The 26,124-nt window shown below is 51.3% G+C and overlaps 1 protein-coding gene across 2 annotated transcripts; it reads right to left on the bottom strand.

The window, feature by feature from the left end:
• Nucleotides 1-6,690: 6,690 nt before the first annotated feature.
• E2f2 (E2F transcription factor 2) lies at nt 6,691-25,059 on the bottom strand. Of its 2 annotated transcripts, none has more exons than XM_076863249.1 (7): nt 24,808-25,059; nt 19,349-19,454; nt 15,890-16,109; nt 14,978-15,136; nt 13,707-13,821; nt 11,712-11,904; nt 6,691-6,956 (listed from the first exon to the last, which is right to left on the bottom strand). In XM_076863249.1, exons 1-7 carry the CDS (start codon nt 25,057-25,059, stop codon nt 6,691-6,693), a joined length of 1,311 nt encoding a protein of 436 aa, XP_076719364.1. The 2 variants fall into 2 exon arrangements, with proteins under 2 accessions (XP_076719364.1, XP_076719365.1); XM_076863250.1 differs by having other exon boundaries at nt 6,691-6,976; nt 11,720-11,904.
• Nucleotides 25,060-26,124: the final 1,065 nt, after the last annotated feature.

The following is a 26,124-nucleotide window of genomic DNA, read 5'->3' as shown; positions in this document are numbered from 1 at the left end:
CATTTCCATTTTGGACTCTTGTGAATGATGCTGCTATGAATATTTAGGTACTCATTTTCATGTAGACATAAGTTTCCAGTTTTCTCAGGTATATACGTAGGGGTGGAATTAGGGGGTCACATGGTGCTTCTGTTTAAACTTTTGAGGAATGAACAAACTTTCTTTTCCTGAGTGTCTGCAATTTAGTCTCACTAGCATTTTTTAATATTTATTTTTTAGTTTTAGGTGGACACAATATCTTTATTTTTCATTTATGTGGTACTGAGGATTGAACCCAGTGCCTCGTGCACGCTGAGTGAGCATTCTACCACTGAGCCACAACCCCAGCCCCTCACTAGCAGTTTTTTGAGGCTTCCAATGTCTCCACATCCATGCCAGGGCTTGTTATTTACTGTTTTCTCATTACTAGTGGGTGTGAAGTGGTATCTTTACTTCTGATTTATGTTTCCCTGATGGCTAATGATATTAGAAATTCTTTTACTCACTTATTGTCCATTTTTATATCTTCTTTGGAAAAATGTCTATTCTAATCCTTTGCTTTTTGGTACTGGGGATTGAACACAGGAGTGCTGCTCTACCACGGAGCTATATCCCCAGTCCCTTTTATTTTTGATCTGAGGCTGGCCTCAAACTTGCAGTCCTTCTGCCTCAGTTTCGGGAGCCACTGGGATGATGGACGTGTGCCAATGTACCCAGCCATTGGTTCTAATTTTTTGAAAAATAGATTCCTTAGGCCGGGCACAGTGGCCCACGTTTGTAACCTCAGTGACTTAGGAGGCTGAGGCAGGAGGATCACGAGTTCAAACCCAGTCTCAGCAACTTAGCTATGAAAGATCTTGTTATCGGCATTTACTTCTTACTATCAACCTGGATGCCTCCCCCTATCTCCCATTTTCTTGCCTAATTGTCCTAGCTAGAATTTTCAGTACAAGTTGACTAGAAATGAAAGGAGCAGACACCCTTATCTGGCTTCTGATCTTACAAAATACCACTGACTAGGTGTGGTGGCACATGCCTGGAATCCCAGCTGCTGGGGAGGATGGCAAGCTCAAGGTTTGTGTCTATCAAGGTGACATGACTTTGTCCTTTATTCTCCTGATATGGTACATTAATTGAATTTTTGACTTTAAACCAAGCTTGCATTCCTGGGGACAAATTTCATGAGGTATAATTCTTATTTATGTTGCTGCATTTGGTTTCCTAATATTTTTGGTTGAGGATTTTTGCATATCTATTCTTTCTAAAATATATATGTGTATCTATATGTATGCATGTATGTGTGTGTATATATATATATATATATATATTTGCAGTTGAACACAAAAAAAATTTTGTTTATTTTTATGTGGTGCTGAGGATCGAATCCAGTACCTCACACATGCTAGGCGAGTGCTCTACCACTGAGCCACAACCCCAGCCCTGCATATCTATTCTTAGAAGCTCTCATGCATATTTACAGTTTGCCCCACCCTAAACATTTCACATAAATGTCATTATATAATGTGATTTGTGCGACTGGCTCCTTTCACTTAGTCTGATATTTTGGGGGCCATATTGTAGTCTGTATCAGTTCTTCAATCCTTTTTATGACTGAATAGTGTTCTACTTTACAGACCTAATAATTTTGTCTGTTCCCAGTTGATGGATATTTTGGTCTTTCCGATTTGGGTCTATTTTGAATAATGTTGCCATGAACACTATGTGCAATCTTGTTTTTATTTCTCTTAGGTAGACCCCCTAGAATTATTAAATCCTGTGATTATTTTGTGCATCTTTTCATTTTTTTCCCTTCTTTTTGCAGTGCTGGGGTACCTGCCACATGCTAGGCAAGAACTCCACTACTAAGCCAGTTCCCCACCCCAGCCCTTGTCTGTGGGTGTGTGTGGGTGTGTGTGGTGTAACCAGGAATTGAACCCAAGGATACTTTACCACTGAGCTACATCCCCAGCCTTTGAGACAGGGTCTCAAATAAGTCGCCAGGCTGGCCTCAAACTTGCAATTCTCCTGCCTTATTTTCCCAAGTCACTGGGATTCCCGGTGGGCACCACTGTGCCTGGCCTATCTTCTTAAGGAGCAGTCAAACTGTTTCCCAAGTGGGTGGCACCGTCTCATATCCCCACCAATGACATATCGGGTTACCTGGGCTCAGATTCTTTTTATCTGTTCTCTTTATCTTCATAGTTGTTGTGGGTGTTAAATGAGATGATGTTGTGTGAAGGACCGCGCTGGGCCCAGACATAACGCAAGGGCTTAACCTACACAGCCCCTGTCCTGTGAGTGCCCCAACCTCAGGCCCTGCTGCACGGGCCTGGACGGGTTCACCCTCAAGCCTTCCGTGCAAACTGACTTCTTCATGTCAAACTCCAGACCCTCTTCCTTAGTCAGCTAGTCTTTGTGGTCTGACAGAACCCCCAGACTTGGTCCCCTGACCCCAGTGCCCTCCGGGTCTATGTCAACCTCTTTGGCTCAGCAGGCTTTCTGGGTCATTCTTTTTGGCTCTTAGCTGTCAGTGTCCCTCCTCAGGGGCAGCAGGCAGTGTCCTGTGATATCTGCCCTTGTCTGCCGAGACAGGACAGAAAGTACTGATTGCTCTGCCAGGAACTGGGGTCCCCTCTAAGTCGTTGCTCAGGCCAGGCGCAGTGGCGCATGCCTGTAATCCCAGTGGCTTGGGAGACTGAGACCGGAGGATCGCGTATTCAAAGAGAGTCTCAGCAATGGCGAGGCACTAAGCAACTCAGTGAGACCCTGTCTCTAAATAAAATACAAATGTGGATGTGGCTCAGTGGTTAAGTGCCCCTGAGTTCAATTCCCAGTACCAAAAAAAAAAAGGCATTGCTCAGCTGTCACTTTCTCCAGGAGGCCTTCCCTAATGACCCCTCCCCACTGTCTTGTCATTAGTAATCACGCTTCTGTCTTGAAGCCTGCTGAGGGGGGCTGGGTCTCACCTCCATCTCCCCACTGCCCCACACGTAATAGACAGTAACCCATAAATAACCAATCTGTATACGAAGCATTAATGAGGATGTGTTCATGAGGAGACCTGAGAGGCTCCCGAACCTGCCCTTGGGGATAAGCAGGCACCTGCTTGGTGGAAATGGAGCACAGGGCACCCTGGGTACAGTGGAGAGCGTGTGTACAGGCCCAGAAGAGGGGACATGGATATCGAGGGCCGTGTGGCTGTGCATGGTGGGAAGGAGCGGCCAAGGGAGCTGGAGTGGTAGGGTGGGTGGACTGTGAGGTCAAGGATGGAGGGAAGGTCTTCCTGAGGGAACGGAGGAGCATTAAGTAGAGGGGCCCGCTGAGGACACTTTGGAAAGCTCTCTGGGTAGAGGAGGGCATATGCCCTCAAACTTCAGCTCCCCTAACACCATCCGGAGGGCTCATCAGGACTCAGAATTCTGGTCCTGCCCCTAAGTTGTCTCCAGGCTTGGGGACAGCGTTTCTTCTAAGTTCCCAGGTAACCCCAGGTTCTGCTGGTCTGGGGACTCTACTCAGAACCACTGGTGCAGAGGACAACATGGAAGAGAGCATCAAACCAAAGAGAAGATTAGGGAAACCTTTGGCACAGCCCAGGGGAGGGTGACGGAGGCAGGGCGGTCACATTTCAGGTCCGGGTGCTGCTAACCTCTTGATGTCTTGATGCTGAGATTTCGGGTATGGTGGTAAGCCAGGGTGGGGTGGGGGGAGGCTGCCTCTGGGGAGAAATCAGCCAGGTAAACACATGCTCCTGGCACAGCACCCCACCCCCACCTGCAGGGGACCAGACCCACAGTTGATAATGAGTGTAACTCAGAAAGCAGGACAAGGACAAGCATCCAGAGTTCCCAGGCTGCCATGTTTTAATGCCCAAACATCTCAACACAAGGAGGCCCCGCTGGTACTCAACAAGGAGGACCCAGGGAGAGTGGCCCAGAGGTGAGTGACCCGCATGGAGTCCCAGGCACAGGGACCAAGTTCCCTCCGGCCAGTTCACCCTCAAGACAAATGACAGCTGCAAGGCTTTTTCATGTCGCCCAGCAGTCAGTAGGCTAGCTGGGCCTGTGGCCATCCTGGTCACCGAGGGCCCTCATGGGAGAACGCGGTCCCAGGATGAGGCAGGACCTCAGGATACAATGACAAGAACCCGGAAGACATTTACAAACAACCCCAAAGGCTCTCTCTTCAAATGCACTAAGCCACACAACACTGGGGTACCTGGCGCACCCAGATTCACTCTAACCCTAAACACTGTGCAGAACAAAGCGGAGAACACCACAGGCTGGGAAAGGGACAAAGTCAAGCCACCCCACGGCATCTCCCTTTTCCCTGCAGCCATAGCTGACCACCTACTATGGAGAAAGGAATCCTGACACCTTCAATGGTGTTCGTTAGGAAAGCTCTTTGAATCTTCAAGTCTACTAACAATTTAATGCTACTCAGTTCCCTGAGTCCCCAAGCCTTTATCCCTAGGGACATGAGTGACTTAGGGGCTGCTGGTGGGGCTGAGAAATTTCCTGGCAGAAATCATTTACTTCAGAAAGAAACCGACTTTTCTCTCGCCCTAGTTTTAAAGTTCACGTGGCCCTGGAAGGAAATGAACACTCAAAATGGCATTCTCAAAAGCGCTCTACAGAATTTAGGAGGTTTCAAGGGTTACTGGCAAGAAAGAGGCTTCAACCCTCGACCTTCAGGCAGGGTGTGAAGGGGACAGCCCAGGAGTGGGCAGAGGCCGCTGCTCAGGAAGGCCCTCTGTCCAGCCCCGTGGATGGGCCTGGGGGAAATGAGCTTAAACTCTGGCCACACTTCAGCATGCGACTCATTCAAATGGGTCCTGCAGGCCTCTTTTCCCTTTCCTGCAATTTGATTCTAGAACACTCCAGACAGGGCCCAAGGCACGGAAGTCAAGCATCTCTGTCCTCAGAGCTTGTGCATGGTTCAGTGGCAGCCCAGCAGAGACCTTGGGACAGGAGCATTCCCTCCAGCCCCACTTGCCCCAAAGCAGACCTCACCCCCCAGGAAGGGGCCAAAGCCACACCCAGCCCAGGCCTCCAGTGGGCTTCTAATGAGACCCCTGTGAGGTTTTGGGGAGTGGAGACCAAATACATGTCCATAAAGCATACAAAATGAGAGAAGGGCATCTGTGAGCCGCTGTCTACTCCTGGGAGGGCTAACTTGGGGGCCCAGGAAGTTGAGCCAACCACAAAGCATAGCTGCCTCCAACTGGGCATTAGCTCATCTTAGGCCCCACCCTCAAGCTCACACCCCAAACTTCAACTCAACAAAGTCAACTTCATATTTTAAATCAACTTAATGCTACAAACATTAAAAAAAAAAAAAAAAAAAAAGTGCTGCCCAGCTGAGCTCCTGAGGAACCCTAGCTCCCTGAGGTGGGTGGAAGGTCTTTCAGACCACCACCCCTGGGTGCCTCTCTCCAAAAGGCACAGCCTTGGCTCAGCCCAGGTGGGCTGGGTGAGAAGGCTGCAGGGCCACGGAGGGATGGTCAGGCCCCTGGGGGACTGGGCAGGAAAAGCCAAAAGAGCTTCTCAAGTCCCCACGCCTGAAAGGGTGACACAAACCTATTTTGTTAACTGCCAAGGCCTGGTCTGCCGTGAAGACCCCTTCAGCATTACAGTGACAAAAAGGAGCAAACGTGCCACCAAGCCCTGGCCACCTTTGTCCTTAGAGATCTGTGAGAACTGGAGGGAAGGGGATGTCCTTAAAACATTATCCCCTTCAACAACGGGGCACACACGTGCGTGCTCCCAGGCACAGTGGGGAGGGCACCAGCAGCCACGGGGCCATGGTTCCTGCAGGCCCCTGCTCCCGCCTCTTCCTCTTCTCTGGTGGACCTGCCTCTGCCTCCCCGGGCCCGGGTGTCCACGGCAGCCAGAGTGGCCACTGCACACCCCTGTCTGTCCTCAGAGTCTTCTCTGCCGCCTCCCTGGGAGATCACTTTTACATTCTAAGGTGAGGAAGAGGTAAGGAATTCCCCAGGAAAGGAGTCTCCTGGGCCAGCTGCTCCTATTTCCACAGGAACCACAAAGCTGCCTGCCCCAAGATGGCCGCTGGAACCTTCTGTGAGATGAAGACCAGGAGTCCCAGGCTGACACCTCGGCTGGAGAGGTCAAGGGCCTGGCACTTGCGATAATCATGAGGCCTAAGTGCAATGAGCTTTCTGGTAAACTGGACAACTCCTCAGAGACCAGTGTCCACCACTGTGGGGACACCCGGGAACTGGTCTGGGCCCCTGGAAGGCCTGCCCTTGGACAGTGGGCGGGAATGGACCTATCTGAGGAGAAGCCTTGCCAGAAACTAGAACAATCTCCCTGCTAAAACTCAGGAAGAATGATAAACACAACTTAACCTGAAATAAATACAAGGGCGTTAAGTGCTTCTCGGAAAATCAAGGGTCCTAATAACTCCCCAAAAGGAGGTGGCGGGGCCTTTCCCTGAACCTAATAACCTGCACCTGTGGTCCTTCACGTGAGAGGTCAGAGGTCAGAGAGGAAGGACAGGACCCAACCCCTCATGTGCCCCTCCCCCACACCCTCCACCTGTCCCCAGACAGCTTCTGCTGGCAGGGAGGTCAGAAAGGAGAGGAGACTCTCATGCCCTGAGGGTGGCACCTTGTGTCCAATGTCCCTGTGCAGGCAGAGGACCTGTCAGTCTGTCTGCGAGGAGGTAGAGATGGGGGTGGGCTGCTGCGGCCCCTCAATTAATCAACAGGTCACCAAGGTCGTAGGAGTCGAAGAGATCGCTGATGCCCTCTCCCCCATCCAAGCCCCACAGATAGTCATCCTGGTCCAGGGGCGGAGAGAAGTTGATCAGGGGGCTGCACGCCAGGGTCGGGGACAGGAGCTGGTCCTCGGTCTGCTGCAGAAGTGGGTGCGGCAGCTCCAGCATGCTGTCGGTGGCCTCCAAGGGGACAAGGGATGGTGACGGTGGCAGTGGCACCTGTGGTGGAGTCAGCGCTGGTTCTGGAGACAAAGAGACAGAGGTCATGCCTGGACCTGAGCAGGCGGGACAGCCTTCCTGCCTTTCCCACTCCAGAAACCTCCAGCATTCCCCCACGCTCTCTCCCTCACCTTTGGTGGGTGGAGTTTCCACTCTCAAAACCCACCCCCAGCTTTGACACCCAGCCCACCACCTCTCACTTGGAGGCCCTGTTCCGAGTTCATTTCCTCTTCCGGCATCACCTGGATCCTGCCCATCAGTACATAGATGTACTCTACTGACTCATAACTTTCAAAAGCCATGTTCCCCTAAGGGACAGTCTTTTTGATAAACGATGCTGAGAAAATGGATGCCCACATGCAGAAGAATCAGGCTGGACCCTTATCTAACATCAATGAACTCAAAATGGATCAAAGGCCTAAACATAAGGCCTAAGACTTAAAACTCTTAGAAGAAAACACAGAACAGAAGCTTTATAATGTTGGATCTGGCAATGTTTCTTGGATATGATACCAAAAGCACAAGCACTAGAAGAAAAAATAGACAAACTAAACTTCATATACATTTTTAGAAATCTTTTGCAGTACCTAGGATTGAACCTGGGCCTCACACATGCTAGGCAAGTGCTCTACCACTGACCTACACTCCCAGCCCTTTTTATTTATTTAATTTTGAGACAAGGTCTGGCCTCAAACTTGGGATCCTGCTTCAGCCTCCTGGAGATGCTGGGATTACAGGCATGCACCACCACACCCAGCTCAAAAAATTAAAAATATTTTGCACCAAAGACAGAATCAACAGAGTGAAAAAAAGCAACCCATAGAATGGGAGAAAATATTTGCAAATCATGATCTGGTAAGGGATTACTATCCAGAAATTATACAGAGCGATCCTATAACTCAACAGACAAAAAACCTGATTAAAGATGGACAAGCATGGTGGCGCACACCTGTAATCCCAGCAACCCAAGAGCCTGAGGCAGGAGGACTGCCAAGTTCAAGGGCAGCCTCAGAAACTTAGTGAGATGCTGTCTGAAAATAAAAAGGGCTAGGGGTGTGACTCCTAGAACAGCCCTGGGTTCAACCCCTGGTACTGTTTAAAACAAAGCAAAAAAAAAAAAAAAAAAATCTATAATGATACACCTCCTTACACCTGTTAGGACGCTACTATCAAAAAAGAAAAATACCAAGTGCCAGCAAGGATGCAGATGGAGAAACCAGAACCCTTGTGCTTCACTGTGGGAATGTAAGACGGTCCAGTTGCTATGGAAAACAGCATGGTGACGGGGTAGGATGGGGAGCACAGGAGGAACAGATGAATTCTAGATAGGGAAGAGGGGAGGGAGGGAAAGGGAGGGGGCAGGGGATTAGCAAGGATGGTGGAATGTGATGGACATCATTATCCAAAGTATGCGTATGAAGACACGAATTGGGTGTCTACCTACTTTATATACAGAGATATGAAAAATTGTGGTATAAATGTGCAATAAGAATTGTAATGCAAGAAAAAAGTTATATGTATAAAGACATGAATTGGTGTGAACATATTTTATACAAAGATATGAAAAATTGTGCTCTATATGTGTAATAAGAATCATAATACATTCAGCTGTTGTGTATTTAAAAAATAAAATCAGTAAAAAAAACAATAAAACAGTATGGTGAATTCTCAAAAAATTAAAAATAGAGTCGGAGGTGGAGCTCAGTGGTAGACCACTTGCATGAGACCCTGGGTCTGAGACTCGGTACCATAAAAAAAAGAAAGAAAGAAAAAAAACCACAACCCCCCCCCCAAAAAAAAACCCAAGAGGCTAGGAATGTAGCTCAGTGGCAAAGCATATGCTTAGCATGCACAAGGCCCTGGGTTTGATCCCCAGCACCACAAAAAATAAATAAATAAAAATATAATTGATGTAGGACTTGGTAATTCCACTTCCAGATATGTACCCCCCCAAAAATGAAAAAGAGCAAGAGCCAGGTGCTGTGGCTCAGGCCTGTAATCCCAGCAGCTTGGGAGCCTGATGCAGGAGGATCAAGAGTTCAAAGCCAGGCTCAGCAATTTAACAAGGCCCTAAGCAACTCAACGAGACCCTGTCTCTAAAAAATATTTAAAAAGGGCTGGGGATGTGTTTCAGTGGTTGAACACCCCTAGGTTCAATCCCTGGTACAAAAAAAAGGGACAGGGGCTCAAGGACACTTTCCTACTCATGTTCATGGAAACATATTCACAATAGTTAAAACACAGAAGCAGCCCAAGGGTCTGTTGACAGATGGATGGAGAGCAAAATGTGTCATCTATACATACAGTCAATGGAATATTATCCTGCCTTCAAAAGGAAAGAAATTTTTGTTTTTCAAAAGGAAGGAAATTTTGACATGTGCTATAACATGGAGGAATCTTGAGGGTGCTATATTAAGTGAAATAAGCCAGTCACAAAAAGACAAATACCGCATGATCCCACGGGACAGTCAAAATCACAGACTGTGAATGGTGGTGGGGGAGGGGTGAGTGGGAGTTCTTGTGGATGGATTAGTTTCGAGCAGGTGCTGTGAGGGGTGCCCAGAAGCAAGAATGTGCTAATAAACCCTGTACTGCACTTGAAGATGGTTAAAGTGGCCAATTTGAAGAAGGAAAAAAAAAGTGTACCTGGCCTCAGGACCCCACCTATTTCGCAGCCCATTTTATCGCTCCCTGTCATCGTAAACTCCCTCTCGAATTTGAGAAGCCTGTTTGCTTTCTGCTTCTCCCATCACTGTTCCTACTCCTCACCGCGTCACTGAACCCATGGCCTCCATGTTGCTGAATCCTCTGCTCTGTTCTCTGGCCTCCTCTCCTCGTCCCTCCAGGGCTGGGGACAGCACCCAGGGCCTCACTGGGCCTAGCTCTCCACCTGAGCCGCATCCCAGCCCCTCTCTGGCCTCCACTTACTTGGCTGCCCAGGAAGATTCCACTGGTTTTCCTCTCCTTTTCTGGCCACTCCCTCTGAGTCTCCTTGGCTGGATCCTCCTCTTCCCCCTTCCAACCCTCAAAGGCCTCCGGCTCCACACCCGACTCTCTCTCCTCTGGTGGCACTCTCCTCCCCAGCTGACCTCAGTGGCCCTGTGGCTGCCAAGAAGCCTCCAGGATCCTGCCATCCTCCAGCCTGCGGTCCTGGAGCGAGACCGACATGGCCACACCGACCACAGTCCCCACCCTGCCCTTCTCTTCCGTCCCACTGCTGTGGTCTTGACCCCTGTCGGGCCCCCGCACCTGCATCACGGCAGGAGCCTCCTCAGAAGTCTGTGTTCCTACTTAAAACCTTAATGGCTCCCCTCTGGCTTGGAGGAAAACCCAGGTTCTGGTCAGGGCTGAAATGACCCTGTGCCATCCCGCCCTGCCTCCCTCTCCATCCCCCACCCCACCCCACCCTCCAGCCACTCTGGCCATCTTCCTGTGGGGTCATCGCCTCCACGCAGGGTCTCAGGGGACACTGCTGTACATGCCAACAGACAAGTGAGAAGGCAGAACAGGAGGAGGGAAGACAGGGTGGGGCACGAGCCTGGGGTAGGAGATAGGCACTGGGGAGGTGCCCAGAGGAACAGATGGCCGGCATGCGGAGAAGCCTGGCTCCCGGGCAAGGCCAACAAACAGAAGGGAGATGGTTAGAGAAGAGGTGAGAGTATGGCTCTTGTCTCATTTCTGCCATCAACTTGCTGTGTGACCTTAGGGAAACCACTTGCTCTCTCTGAGCCTTAGTTTACTCACGTCTAAAATGAAGGGTTGTTAGATCAGGGTCAATAAACGTTCTACAGGACTGGATAGCATTTTAGGCTTTTCAGGACACTTGGGTCTCTGTAACGCAGTTGTACCTCCCCAACTCCAAAAATGTTAAAACCACACTGGGAATATAGCTAGGTGGTACAGCATTTGCCTAGTTTGCACAGGGCCCCGGGGTTGATCCCCAGCATCACAAGAAAAAAAAAATACAAAAGAAAAACCATTCGTAGCTCATGGGTCGTATATCAGCAGGCCAGATCTGATCTGCAGGCAATAGTCTGTCAAGCTCCGAGTTAGAGAAATGGAATCCAACCTGCGTTCTGCAGAACACCCCACCAGATGCCCATCAGACCAGTTTTAGCTCTACCTTTATTGAAACCCTAGGGTTCTACCTGAAGGAATTCTCCTAAGAAAACAAACAGTAGACCACTGGCTCACGTGGCCCTGAGGAATCCTGGCGGTCCAGCCGGCTGTGTGCGCCAGTAACACAAAAGCCATCCTGCAACAGGGCCCTTTTCTGGCTCCGTATCTGAGGCCTTCCATCCTCCCGGGGATTTCCCCTCCCTCTCTGCTCCCTGGAAACGTCCCATCAGTGTCACCAACTGCACCTCTCACCTCCCAGTCAAGGGTGAGCCCCTCCAGCCAGGGGCCCCTTCCTTGACTGACTCTCTGCCTGCGGAGAGAGCCCTGGGCTGGCCCCAGGAACTAGCTGTCATTAATTCTTGTACCCAACTTGCTACAGATGATGAAGTCAAGGCCAACAGAGCTTCAAGAACTTGCCCAATGCATACAGCTGGGAAGCAGCAGAGCTGGGTTCAGATCCAAGCCCTCCTGGGCCTGGGAACAGCACTGGCTCCCCAGTGAGTGGTGCCCCCGTGCTTCCACAGCACAAAGTGCAGTGCACATATGTTGGGGAGGCGACCGAACCCCCAGCTGAATGGGCATCCAACAAAGGCAGACGCGGAAGAAGAGACCAAGGCCAGTTGCTCCCCCCCTCTGTCTCTCTGCGCAGAGGGCCCTACCTGAGGATGGCTCAAGCTCCAAGACGGCAGGGTCGGTGCTGCTGCTGGGCTGGGCACAGTCAGGGCTAGGGCTGAGGGCGGAGGTGCAGGGGAGGGGCTCCTTGGCAGGACTCTCCGGCTCCTGCACCTCCTCTGGGCACAGGTAGACTTCAATGGGCCCTTGGGTGCTCTTCAGGTATATCTGCAGGTTCTCCTGGAAGAGGAAGAGAAGGCAGCTCATGGCCCTGGGCAGCTGGACACTGATGTATAGGCTGGTGTGACTGTATAAACACATGTGGCTGCCACCGACTAGTGAGGAAGCTCAAACTCTGGGCTCCACGTACACCCTGCCTGGCCCGCGGCAGATGGTGCTGTTCTGGCTGTCAGACCCCAGCTGTTTTTAGGAAGAGCACCTTGGCTTTCCTTTGGGAAATCCCCCTCCCCAGCCTCAGGTCATGTGGTTTTAGGGAAGCGCCCTTTTCCCAGCTCCAGTGGCTGAGCTTGTGATGCAACGTGGAAAGGCAGAGTGACACAGTCCTGCCACGAGGCCTCAGCCCCTCCCCACCACACACCTGCTACAATCTGTGGGTGTTGGGCTGGGGTTGTGGCTCAGTGGCTGAGCACTTGCCCAGCATGTGTGGGGCACGGGGTTTGATTCTCAGCACCACATTAAAAACAAACAAACAAACAAAAAGACAAAGGTATTGTGTCCATCACAACTAAAAAATATAATAAAAACAAACAAAAACAAAACCAGCAAGTGTCTACACACACTCCATTCGGGCACACGGTAAGTCTCCAAAACCTGCTTAGTCTTTAAGACCCAGTTCAACTGTCACCCCCCAGGATGCTTCTCTGAACATTCTGCCCTCGAAGCCTATCTTCAGTTACAAATGACAGCACCACTGTTTGCTTGGGTCTCTTCCCCACGAGGTCCTGAGCGCCTCCAAGGGAGGAATGAGGCCTTAATCAATCTCGTAGCCTCTACTTCTTCCTTCAACCAAATCCCTTCTAGAGCCCTCTGTATGTGCCAGACCCTGGGCTGCAGACACCAGGCACGCAGACTGTTCTCTCATGAAGCCTACACTCTAACAGACGAAGCAGGAGGCGATCATGCCATCATGCCAGATACGTCCCAGGGAATGGAGATTGAGTGTGTGGGGAAAACACAGGCGGCTATGAGGTCAGAGGGTGACCAGGGAACACTTCCTCAAGGAAGTGACTCATGTTCAAGCCGAGACCTGAGGATAAGTAGCAGAAAACCAGGCAGAGACAGAGGAGCATTGCAGCTGCAGGGAATGGCACGTGTGAAGGTCTTGCATAAAGATGTGCTTAGTGTGGTAGGAGACTGCTCATAAGTCACTGTGGCCAAAGCAGAGGCAGATGGGGCAGGCATGGAAGCAGAAATTGGCAGGTCAGCTGGGGCCAGGGCATTAGATACCTCATAGGGAAAGTTAAGAATTTTGATCTTGCCAGGCACCGTGGTGCACATCTATAATTCCAGCTACTCAGGAGGCTGAGGCAGGAGGAATGCAAGTTCAAGGCCAGTCTCAGCAACCTAGTGAGGCCCTCAGCAACTTAGTGAGACCCTGTCTCAAAATTTTAAAAAGTGCTGGGAACGTGGCTCAGTGGTAAAGCACCCCTGGGTTCAATCTCCAAGACACACACACACAAATTTTGATCTTGAACCTGGGAGCACACAGTCCGCAGGAAAGAATTTTTGTGAGTACTACATGGTGGCGTGTGGACCCACACATGCATATGTGGAGGAGCCCAGGGCAGGTGGGATGCAGACAGAACAGAGCCTCTGGAGGGACAGATTTCCTCGGGCTAGAACTCTGTCTCTGTTGCCCTTTCCAGCTTCTGCCACTTCTGCCCCAGCTTGGAGGCCACCAGTACTGCCATGGGCACCAGCATGGAACAGCATAACTTGGGGCTGGGCAGTGCCAGGGACAGAGTCCAGAGAGCCGCCTGGCCGGTCCCACTTGACGGTTCATGGCATGCTCGCCTTCTCACCTCAGCCTTGTCAGGCACTTCCAGTCGCGTCTGCGGAGGGGCCTTGACAGCGATCACCGTCTGCTCCTTAAAGTTGCCCATGGCGCGGATGTCCTGGTAGGTCACATAGGCCAGTGTAGGGGCAGGGGGAGTCAAGAAAAGTAACTGTCTGGTCAGAAGTCACACCTCCAGTCCCCCAGGCAGGGCCTCCACCCACCGCTGCAAAGCCTCCACACATCACCTTCTCAAAACTCTTTAAACATCTCAGAAATACCTCAAAAGTATCTTTTGCTCTTCAATATCACAAGCCACCCTGAATCCCATTAGAAAGCAAATGGAGAGGAAAAAAAATCATCTTAAAATGCTACTTTATGCCAGGCGCTTCCAGGTTGAGGCAGGAGGATCACAAGTTCGAGGCCAGCCTCAGCAACTTAGCGAGGCCCTAAGCCACTTAACAAGACTCCCTCTCAAAATAAAAAATTAAGGGGCTGGGGATATAGCCCAGTTGGTAGAGTGCTTGCCTTGCATGCGCAAGGCCCTGGGTTCAATCCCCAGTACCCAAACCAAAACAAATGAAAACAAAAAATTAAAAAGAACTGGGGATGTAGTTCAGTGGTAAAGTAGCCCTGGGTTCAATTCCCCAGTACCTAAATAAATAAGTTGAACAATATGAAATTTCTTTTTCAAAGATTAAAAAGTAGTCAAAAACCAAAGATTTCACATGTGTCAACCAAATAGTTTAGGAAGGATATGTAACATAGAACGATATCTACGCTAATACACCAAGTGGAGAAAACCTGGATAACACATACAATGTACAGGGACACTCGACTGTTAAAATAACACACACAGCTGAAGAGTGAAGGAACAATGGCTACATGAAGGTGGAAGCTCACTTCTCTCTGTTTTCTAGACTTAAAGGAATGCACTAGCTGATATGGTGGTTCCTGCCTGTGGCCCCATCTACTTGGGAGACTGAGGCAGAAGGCTCACCAAGTTCCAGGCCAGGATCAGCAACCTAGAAATGTACTTGGCTTATTTTTTTAAAGTTGGACACAATATCTTTATGTATCTTTATGTGGTAAGCGCTCTACCGCTGAGCCATAACCCCAGCCCCACTTGGCTTATTTTTAATGAGAAAGTAATTTTAAAAGGATTGAGAAGAAAGCCTAAGAAAGGAGAAAACAGATCCATCGAACCCCTAGGACGACAGAATCCCTGCAGGGAGGTGCTGCAACACCTGAACAGCTGTCAACAGGCAGCCCGACCCCTTCCCACCGCAAACAGGATATCTCTTGTTGGCTTTATCCTCGGTCAGGTGCTTGAAGCTCTGGGAGCAGCTCTGGATGAGCTGGTCCAACGCCTGCTCCTTGCTCATCAGCTCCTTCAGCTCCTGCCCAAGCTGCTGCTGCTTCGCAGGCCGAGCGGGGTCTTCAAACAGTCCCCTGCCTCTGGGAACAGAGCAGTCTCCAGTGTCAGTATCAACCCCATCCAGGGAGCCCCAACCCCAGAGCTGCACGGAGCCGCACCAGCGGAGTGGGCAAAACTCCAGGACAAGGCTGGTCACATAGCCAGCAAGGGTGTCCCCCTGGGCTGTGCACATTAGTGGTCATGCACACTCCCAGGGAACGGCTGTGGATTGGAACTCGAGGCTTGAGGATGGGCGAGGGAGAACAAGTGAAGGACTGATTGCCAGTTTTGGAGAGCGCTCCATTCTGTCCATCTCTGTGCTCCAGTCTTTCCCAAATGAACTGGAATGGCCTCAGTCCTGCCGCCCCTGCTAGGGCTTTCTTAGGGTTCACGCCAGGGGCTGCAGGTCGGTCCTTTAAGACCTTATAGAATGGGAAGAGCAACGTGGGTTACGCCTACTCAGCGCCCAGGGGACTTTCCTGAACTAAGAGGTGGGGATCTTGATATCTCTGACACAAGGAAGGGTCTGGGGTCCTTGCAGGCCTTTACACCTCCTAGCAATCTTTCTCCACTGTCCCCACCCTTATTCTATCACTCCAGCAAGCACTAGCGCTCTTCCATCCCACGCTCAGACACTTTGGCTCCGCCCCAAGCATGTCAACCTGCCCTTGCGCCCATGGGATGTTCCTTTCAGCCCGCCCCCTGACAATCACACTCATTGGCTATTGCCCCTGGCTCCGCCCACTGCAGTGTACCCACTGGACGGTGCTGACCCGCCCGGCCCAGGCACTCACACCCACTGGATGTTGTTCTTGGCCTTCTTGCGGATGAGCTGGATGCCCTCCAGCACGTTGGTGATGTCGTAGATGCGTCGCTTCTGCACATCCAGCACCTCAGCAGCCCAGTTCAGGTCCAGGACCCCATCCTCAGACTCGCTCAGGAGGTAAATGAACTTCTTCGTGAGGAGTCCCAGCGATGTGTCATACCGAGTCTTCTCCCCGGGGGATTTGGGGGCTGAGAAGGAGAGAGGCCCACTCACAACTCCGGGAGGACCAGCCTGGGGACTCTCCACCGATCTGCACCCACTAAGTACCACCCTCTGTCACCCACTTTCCAGTCCACGGCACACTGTGAGGTAGGGACTTGTTCACCGCTCTTGTTCAGGCAGGGAAACTGATTCCTAGCAAAATAGTAGGTATCAGGGGGAACTGTCAGACTGGAAGACAGTTGTCCTGACTCCTGGTTGGGAGCCCCTTTCCACCACAGCTCAGAGCAGCTGTATCAACTACGGCTGCTTGCTATGTGCAGGTCACTGTTGCCAGCACTTTCCATACATGAATATAGGTAATTCTGAGGACACATCAGGTTGGTGTGCACGGATCCCCATGATGTAGACGAGAAAACAAAGACACCAACAGGTTAAGTCACCAGCTCCCTGAGCTAGAAAGTGGAGAAGCTGGAATTCTAATCCAGGCAGTTTGGCTCCAGTCTTCCTTCCTAACCATTACCCTATCCCACCAGTTAAGCCAAGAATTTAAATTTACTGTAGGGAAAGAATGGCAAACCTGAATTTGTTGGGGTTTTTTTTTTTTTTTCCTTCTCAGTACTGGGGAGTAAAGCCAGGAGTGCTTTACCACCCCCAGTCCTTCTTTTTTTCTTTCCCCCCTATTTTGTATTTTATTTAGAGACAGGGTCTCACTGAGTTGCTTAGCGCCTCACTGTTGCTAAGGCTGGCTTTGAACTTGCAATACTCCTATCTCAGTCTCTCGAGCTGTTGGGATTACAGCACGCCTGGTACTAGTCCTTCTTGTATTTTGAAACAGTCTCCCTAATTTGCTGAGGCTGGCCTCAAACTTGCAATCCTCTTGCCTCAGTCTTCAAGTCACTGGGATTACGGGCAAGTGCCACTGTGCCTGGAGACAAAACTGACTTTGAGAACATTTTTTTTAAATATTTTTTTAGTTGTCAATGGACCTTAATTTATTTATATGCAGTGCTGAGAATCAAACCCAGTGCCTCACACATACTAGGCAAGCGCTCTATCACTGAGCCACAACCCCAGCCCTTTGAGATCATTTTTATAGACACACATTGGCCTTCTCTTTCCATGAGTAGCCCAGTGGTTATCTGAGGGAATCAGTCATATAACACCAAATAGGGCAATTCATGGAAAAAAAAAAATCCCTTTCTCAATGAAGTAGATGTCACAAGACCATATCTCAGCCGCAGCATCTTAAACCATAAGGGGCCTTTTGCAATCAAGTGACTTACAAGTCACATAGCAAGAGAGTGGTCAAACTAGTTCTGGAACCTGAATTTTAGAGAGCCTCAGATTCCTGGGGAAGGGAACTGCAGAATTCTTTAATGCACAGGTAGCACGTGTTTGGCATACAGACTGTTTTAATAGGTCTTGTGCTCATGGCAGACATCGCTAATTGATCAGCACAGTTTTTCACTAATCCTGCTGAATTTAGAATCCTTCAATACAGTGCTCTGGGCAGCCTCTACCAATCAATTGAAGAGGAACCTTTCACATCATTCCTGATCTAGTAATATCTCATTTTACAGATAAGATGACTAAGGTTCACAGAAGAAGAGTGACCAGTCAAGTTAGAGCCCTGCCTGGATGCTCAGATTCCTCACATGTCCCACCTTATGATGGTATGGATATGAGGTGTCCCCCCAAAGCTCCCGTGTTAATGCAGGAATATTCACATGTGAAACGATTAGCTCGTGAGACCTGTAACCCAATCGGTCCATCCCAGTTTGAAGAGACTAACTGGGTGGTAATTGTAGGTAGGCAGGGTGTGGTTGAAGGAGGTGGGGCACGGGGAGCACATCCTAGAAGGGTTCACCTTCCCTGTGGCCCCTTCCCCTTTCTCTCTAGTTGCTTCCTGGTTGTCATGAGCCAGGCAGTGCCCTTCTGCTCTGATGTTCTGCCTGACCTCGGGTTCAGAGTAATGGAGTGGGCTGAACCTCTGAAACCATGAGCCCAGAATAAATTTTTCCTCCCTTAAATTGTTTTTGTTGGGTATTTTGGTCACAGTGACAAAAAGCTGACTAACACACACCTAGTTACATACCTTTTGCATTATTTCTCTGGAAAAACTAGTTTTCCTCACAAACACTTGCTTAAAATGCCAATTTAACAAGACTATGCACTGAAATCTCAAGAGACAGAAATCCCCTCTAATTTAGCTTTTGGAAGTGTCCATCTGGGCACTCTCAGGATCTTAAAAACTTTACCGGTGGCCAGGCACAGTGGTGCATGCCTGTAATCTCAGAAACTCGGGAGGCTCAGGAAGGAGGATTACAGGTTCGAGGCCAGCCTCAGAATTAAGCAAGACCCTAAACAACTTAACAAGACCTGTCTCAAAATAAAAAATATATATTAAAAAAAAAAAGGCTGGGGATGCAGCTCAGTAGTAAAGTGTCCCTGGGTTCAATCCCCAATACCAAAACAAAAAAACCCAAGCCAGGTGCAGTGATGCACACCTATAATCCAGGCGGTTTGGGAGGTTGAGGCAGGAGGATTGCAAGTTCAAAGCCAGCCTCAGCAAAAGTGAGGTGCTAAGCATCTCAGTGAGACCCTGTCTCTTAAATCAAATACAAAATAGGGCTGGGGATGTGGTGGAGTGCCACTAAGTTCAATCCCCAGTACCCAAAAACAAACACAAAAGAAACCTCATAGGTGGCAGAGGCTAGATTGATCCAAGCTTCATGTCCCCTTGAATCATATTTAGCCCTCTGTTTGTATGTGTGGAAGAGAGCCTGGTTAGCCCTATTCTTGATCTGCTTTCTCTATTAGAAAAGGCCAGATTGGATTTTTTTGGGGGGGGTTTGAGGGATTAAACTCAGGGGCACTCAACCCCTGAGCCACATCCCCAGCCCTATTTTGTATTTGATTTAGAGACAGGGTCTCATTGAGTTGCTTTGTGTCTGGCTTTTGCTGAAGCTGGCTTTGAACCCGAGATCCTCCTGCCTCAGCCTCCAGTGCCACTAGGATTACAGGCATGCATCACCACACTGGGCTAAATACAAAAACTTTAAAAAAGTAGCAGTCTCCCAAAGCATCGGGCATCCCATTTCGCACAAGGGAACAGTATGTGGTGTGGAAGCAGTGCCAGGACTTCCATTGACTTTAGTCCTGATTCCACTTACTAGCTGTGTAACCCTGGGCAAGTCACTTGAGCAGAGGGTAGCTGCCCTCTGCCCCCCGACCCCACCCTGAGATGCCCATCGGGAGTTCTTACTTTTGGGGCTGGGGAGGCCATCCACTCGAATGCACTTCCCCTTGGGAGTCCGGAATTCCGGAACCACTGGCCTCCCGATTCCCTCCAGGTCCAGCTTCCTTTTGGCCTTGGAGAGACAGGGAGAGAGGTGCAGTAAGAATCAGCCTTTCTTTAGACTTTCCCTGACCTGGGGCTAAGGTGCAGAGGCCACTAGCAGCTACCTCCAGTTTGCCAGTCCTGGTGAAGCATGGCCACACTCACTGGTAAGGAAATATCAATGACCTGAAAGGTGATCGTTCAGAAGGGGGATGTCCTGTTTCCTGAGGGCAAATAAAAATCCCACTCTTGAGCTGGGCATGGTAGCAGACACCTGTAATCCCAGCAGTTCGGGAGGCTGAGGCAGGAAGATCACAAGTTCAAAGCCCGCCTCCGAAATTTGGTAAGTCCCCAAGCAAGTTAGTAAAACCCTGTCTCAAAATAAATAAAGGGGCTGAGGATGTGGCTCAAGCAGTACTGCGCTCGCCTGGCATGCGTGCAGCCCAGGTTCGATCCTCAGCACCACATACAAACAAAGATGTTGTGTCCACCGATAACTAAAAAATAAATACTAAAAAAAAATAATAAAAAAATAAAATAAAATAAAATAAAAAGGATCCAATGGTTAAGTGCTCCTGGGTTCAATTTCATACCCTCCCCCCCCAAAAAAAAGAAAATCCCATCTCTGAGGCCCAGGTACTGGAGACCCTACCAAATCCAGTGTGGCCAGAGGCTCAGGGTTCCTAACCACAGGCCCCAAGCTGCCTCTACCCCCAACCCCAGGCCCAGAAGACATAAAAGGAGGAAGTAGTAGGTGAGGCCTAAACCACATCCACATCAGGTTGGGGACCAGCCCCTCTGCAAAAAACAGCTGACCCAGCCAGCTGGTGCCCATCACAACCCCACAGCTGGTCTTTATCGGGGTGTGGCCTAGCATCCGCCCAGACCCTAGGGACTTCCTGGCTTGGTGCCCCACCCCAGGGAGGCACCCACACTGGGAAACAGTGCAAACACACCCCGCCCTCATGATCAGGCTCTGGCTTGAGGGATCCAGGGTCCCCTCAAGAGACATTCAGCTATTCTTTCTTTGCTGAGAAGCAGACAATAAGCCTTCCCCAGTGTCTTAAGGACAGGCAGCTGAGGCCCCGCTGCCCCTCCCCATCCCCCCACCAAGCTTGGGAAACACCTGCTGGGGAAATCAAACCGCAGACCCATCTGCTCCTCATGACTGGCCCCAACCCGGCCCAGAGCCTCCTCACAGCCCGGAAAGGGCCTCCTTTCTGGTTAGGGCTGGGCAGGGGCAGGGCAGGGGCAGGGGCAGGGATAGGGCACTGGGGCACTGGGACACAGGTCAGAACCAGCTGGAGTCTCCAGCTCCTCTCAGCCTCACTGTGTGACCTGGGAAAATGCTCTGCTTCTAGGAGCTTCGGTTTCTTCCTCTGTAAAATGCGGCAGAAAATATCTGCAGGGCTATTGTAAAGACTGAGAAGGAATCATCTGCAAAATTCTCAGTCTGTGGCTCAGCACTTAGTAGGCATTCAGGAAATACACAGTCCCCCAGCTAAAATTCAAGCTCACCATCTTCCTTGACAAAAGTTCAGGGGGCTACTGGGCCCATTTCCTTCCTCCCCTGTCCCGAGTCACCCCGACTTGACTTAAGGGCTTAATTTAACACTTGGTGGTGAGGTCATGCTCAGCAGGGCTGAGTCTTCTAACCGCTGCTGAGCACAGCTGGACTGACAGGTGTGTGTGTGGGGGGGGGGTAGGGTGACAGCTCCTTCTGCTGTCAGCTCCCCTCCCCGACTCCTGCCTCCTCCTTTAGACCTTCACTCCAGGAAGTCCTCCTGGACTGAGTGGAGGAACTCTGCTCCTTGGTTGGAGGAGCCTGGATATGACCCTTCTCTCACCCACCCCTGCCCAGGCCTGGACATAACCCAGACACCTCCCTGCTCATTCCTCTCAAAGCCTCTCTTGAATATTCCTTATCTGCCTCTCAACTGGTAAATTTCTAGAATCTAGCCCCATCCTGTCATAGAGAAAGACCCAAGCATTGCCCATTCCCCGAGCCAAGCCTCGACATCCACTTCACTAGACCTTCCCAACACACTGGACCCCACTTCATGGCTGAAGGACTTGAGGCTGGTGAGCTCTGAGGCCTTTGTCCAGCCGGTCAAGGTTGTCCAGCCCAGGACCTTCATCTATCCCTCGTAAGGAATATGAAGGTCAGGGAGAGAGGCGGAGCCGGGGCAGCCCAGAGCCTCCCCCACCAGAAGCTCAACCCCTGCACAGCCAGAGGTGGCAGAGAGGACCCTGAACAGGAGACCTGCAGGGGGCTGGGCACATGCTCCCGCAGCTCTGCAACACTGGGACTGGCACTTCGGCAGACAGTGGGCTCAGGGGTTAAGGCACGTGCCCACGCTCACACAAAGGCAGAGTCAGGGTTCAAACCAGGTCTGTCTGACCCTAGGGGCCCCTCCCTTCTCTTAATCCCCCTGACCATAATCCTTACTCCCAGGGTCCTTAAGCAGCCAAGACCCCCACCCTGGGACACCTCCCTGACACCTATAGGCACTGCCCAGAAGTCAGCATGTGACTGGGCTGAGCCTGCAGAACTGAGGTGACAGAGGATAATCCCAAAGAGAGGCTGATCACAGGCCTGGGGCACACCAACCTGGTGCACAGCCCGGCCTCCCCCTTATTAGCTGGGTGAGCTGCAGGGTCAGTTGGCCTCTTGGGCCACCTGTAAAATGGAGACAGTCCACTCCACTTCTACTGAGGAGTGAGCGAGAGGGTGCAGCAAAAGCGCTCTGCCTGCCCAGGCCAGTGCTCACCCAGGGCAGCTGCCAGCACTAAGGTACCAGCAAGGGCCAAGTTCAAGGGTGAGCTGAAAGAGATAGCTGTGAGGGGCCAAGGAAAGCAAAGGTCTATGAGCACACCCAGAGGCCAGCAAGGTTCCTACTTCAACGTCTTTGACAGCCCTTTAACCTGGTTAGAATTCAAATACATCCTGCCAAACCTCAGAGAGAAGACATAGTGACCTATAGGAAGCAACACAGCGACCTACCGGAAGCCCCAGGCCAAGCCTCTTACTGGCATCAAGGAAAGGAAACTCAGGCTCAGAAGGGGAAGTGACTTGCCCAAGGTCACACAGAGTGGAGCCAAGTCTCTCCCAAGCCCTCAGTTAGACAGTGAGGCGCAGAAGCACAGTAAGGGGCTGAGCCTCACTTTCAGCCCCCATCGGTGCCACCTGGTAGCTAGACAGATGGGGATTTAGGGTGTCATGGCCTCACCCCTCTGAGCCTACCTCTCCCCTTCTGATCTGCCTTGTGCAGCTCAATAGAAGGTTTGTTTTCAGCCTTTGCAGCATGGCACACACCCGTAGTCCCAGCTACTCAGGAGGCTGAGGCAGGACGATTGCCTGGGCCTAGGAGTTCAAGGCCAGCCTAGGCAACATAGCCAGACCCCACAACCACCTCAAAAAGTAAATAAATAAAAAGTTTATTTCTTTTTCGGCTCTCAGAGGAAATTTTAAAAATATAGACAAAACAACAAGAGAATCATTGCAGAATCTTGCAGAATTCCACTGTCTTCCTAGGTCCCTAAAGAGCAGAAACAGAAGAATATCACGTGCCTGGGCAGAGGAGGGACTCGTTGAAGGACTATCTCCTGAGTCTTCTCCAAGTGGTGGCAAGAATACTGGACAAGGAACAGGCAGACCTGGGGTCTAGCCTTCATCCTGCCCTTGTTCTTGGTTGCCAACCCTTTAAAGGACAGCTCCCCAACAAATCCTGCTCACCCTGCACTTTGCAGCCTGGCCACAAAGCAGGCAGCCACACCCAGGGTTGGGTTTAGAGCTGCTTTGGGTCACACCCTTGTAAAATGAGTAAGCAGGGGGCAGGCCTGCCCATGGGGCTGAGGCCCTGGGCATCTGGGAGCCCACAGGAGAGGGGGCTCTGGACCTGGCAGGCCTCTAGAGGTATCTATGCAAGCAGACTCCCCGACTCCTTGGCTCATAACTTGGGCAAGTGACTTCACTACTCTGCTCAATTTCCTTACCTTCAAGGTGCCTCATCCTGGGTATCTTGACCAAGATGATGATTTTGAAGAGTGCCAAGCAGTATCTGGCATATGAGAGGCATTGAATAAAAGAGAGCTGTCCTTGCCAAGATCACTGAGCCCCTCCTGGAGGGAGTTTCAGACAGATGCAGTCCGGAATCCTCTGGGAGCATTCAAAGAAGTTCAAAACCACAGCTGTTACTGAAACTCTGAGTTTGAAAGCAGCTGGCCAGAGGAGAGACTGGCCCTTCTATCTAACTCGGGCAGTACTGGAGAAAGTCAAGGCTGTATAGGAAGATGACTTGTGGGTCAGGTCACTCTACGCAATCTCTCTCTATGACCTACAGCAAGAGATGGCCAGGGATCCATGCTTACTGATTGGCACAGCTCTCACCAGAGGCCTGGGAGTGGGGGACACCCAAACTTATTACAACCACAACTAAGCCAACTACAACACCCCCACTTTCCTTCCCTGGAGCAAGCTTCTAAAACCAAGGACTTGGAGCAAGAAGTGACCCAAGGTGAGCTGGCCCCAGCGCTACCACAGGCACACATGCATCTTCAAGAAGAGGAAACTGAGGCCCAGACTCAAACACACACAGTGAATTAGTGGCAGTCAGGACTAAAAAAACAGGCTCCCCTAACCCCGCCCTGTCACCAGTCCCCCAGGCCCTTTCCCACTCCACCCCCAGACTAAGATTGTTTCGGCTCCAGGAATTCCACTCCCACAAAACACACCCCGTGCTGCTGGATGCCACCATACTTTGGACCCTCCCTGGCCACGAGCAGGAGCAAGAGGGCATACCCCAGCTGAACAGGAACCCGGGGGCTGCCTGTATTTGCATCTGCCACTGCCCATCTGGGAGCGAAGACTGGGGAAAGACCTAGGGCATATACCTGGGAAGGAGTTGGCTGGAGCAACAGTCTGGAGTCTGTCCAAGCCAGACTGGGTCTGAGAGAGCCACCAGACTTATACTCCTGCCTTAAGTCCCCAAGGTATCCCCAGGCCAAACCCTGAGGACAAGTAGCAGGTGCCCAGTACAATAAAGAAATGAATGAACAGTGACAATGATGGGTGCCTTGTGGAGTTACTTCTCCAGTCACCCAGTGCACTCGGGACATTGGATTGGGTCTCCAGACTCCCAATTTAGTACGCAGCACACCCCACGACAGTGGATAAGACGATTTCATCCGAACTCCGAAAATGATGGGGTTGGGTTTTTTCCCCCTCAGTAATTAGGGGCAAAAAAAAATTCTGGAAACTGAAAGTTCATCTTCTCCGTTCCCCAAATTCAACCTGCTTCGCTCAAACTGAATCTCAGGAGCTCCTCCCTCCTTTTCCCCACCCAGAAAGCACAGGGAGAAGCAGTGGGGGTCCCCAGCATTACCGGCAGCCGGCCTGCCGGCACGCATCGCACAACTTGGCCCTCGGGTCCGTGGGGAGTGGCGTCGAGGCAGGTGCTAGGTGCCGCGGCAGGAGGCACCGTCTGCGGGTATAGCGAGGTGTGGTAGGTGGTGGTGGCCCGGCAGAGCTGGGGGCTGCTGAGGCCGGGCGGCCACAGCTCCGTGGGGCTCAAAGAGGGCACCCCCTTTGCGGGCTGCGCAGCGGCCGGAGCCAGAGCCCGGGGCCCGCGCAGCATGGCGAGTGCGGCGCCCCCTACCCAACGGCCCTGGCGCGCCCGCAGGCACCTGGGGGCTCTGGAGCCCGCAGTGGCTCACACAGCTGGCGGCATGGCGCGGAGGCCGGGGGAAGCCGCCAATGGACGTCTACCGGGCAAGGCCGGACCCTCCCCTCCTGGCCCAAGGCCGAGCAGCGCTTGGAGATCGCCGCTTGGAGACCGCCTGGCGGCGGTGGCACTACCAGGAGCTGTCCCGCCCCGAGGGCGGCCGCCTCCCGGGACTGCCCCGCGACCCAAAGGCCTTGGGGCGCCTGGGGTCTGGCCCGCTCCGGGGAGAAGCCTCGGGTGCCTACGGGCTCGGCAGAGACGCGGAGTGCTCGGACGCGGCAGGGGCCCTGAGAGCCCCGACTCGCTCTTGGCTCGCTCTCTGGTCCCCAAGCCTTTCTCAGTCTCTTTTTTCTTCTCTCTTTTTTTTTAGCGCCAATCTGCGTGCCGCGAAATTCAGATCTCCCGCGGAAAATGCGGCGCTTTGGTTGGCTGCTGCAACACGCACAGGCTCCGCCCCCCGGAAAGGACCGGCCTTAGAAGCGGCGATTGCAACATGAGCTTTACAGCTTAAAGGGGCCAGGACACCTGCCCCTGTCCCTGTAGGCTCACTCCAGCAGCCCACGAAACTGAGACCGAGGGCGGTTACCAGAAACACAGCACAGGATTGAGCAGCTCATAGTGCATTGAGAAATGGGCCCGGGTTCCCTGGGGATGGGGAGAAATGTTTTGGCTTGGAGTCCAGATCTGAGCCTAGACGCTGCAGTACATTTCCCAGGACACAGGGCTCTTTGTTAGTTTGGGTGGTTGGACTGTATTATATACATTTATATCCCCCTTTCTGCTAAAATGAAAGCCAGGAACCAGTAACTTTAATTGGCAGAATGGCGGGGGGGGGGGGGGGGGGGGGTGAGCAAGACCTGGATCCCAACATTTATGCCTCTTCATAGGGAAAACTAATATCTACTGAGTGTCTACTGTATGCCAAACACCATGCTAGACCGTTAAATGTGTTGTTTTATTTAATTTACACCAACAATC

Source organism: Callospermophilus lateralis, chromosome 7 (genome assembly GCF_048772815.1).
Source record: "Callospermophilus lateralis isolate mCalLat2 chromosome 7, mCalLat2.hap1, whole genome shotgun sequence".
NCBI classification, from domain to species: Eukaryota; Metazoa; Chordata; class Mammalia; order Rodentia; family Sciuridae; genus Callospermophilus; species Callospermophilus lateralis.
This window is presented reverse-complemented; position numbering and strand designations above follow the sequence as displayed.

Coding starts and splice junctions, on each gene's coding strand:
- E2f2 (XM_076863250.1), bottom strand. CDS start 25,059: ATGCTGCGCGGGCCCCGGGCTCTGGCTCCGGCCGCTGCGCAGCCCGCA. Junction 11,905..13,706: donor AAGTGCCTGACAAGGCTGAG/GTGAGAAGGCGA, acceptor TTCCTCTTCCAG/GAGAACCTGCAGATATACCT. Junction 6,977..11,719: donor GCCGTCTTGGAGCTTGAGCC/ATCCTCAGGTAG, acceptor TCCAGGCATGAC/CTCTGTCTCTTTGTCTCCAG.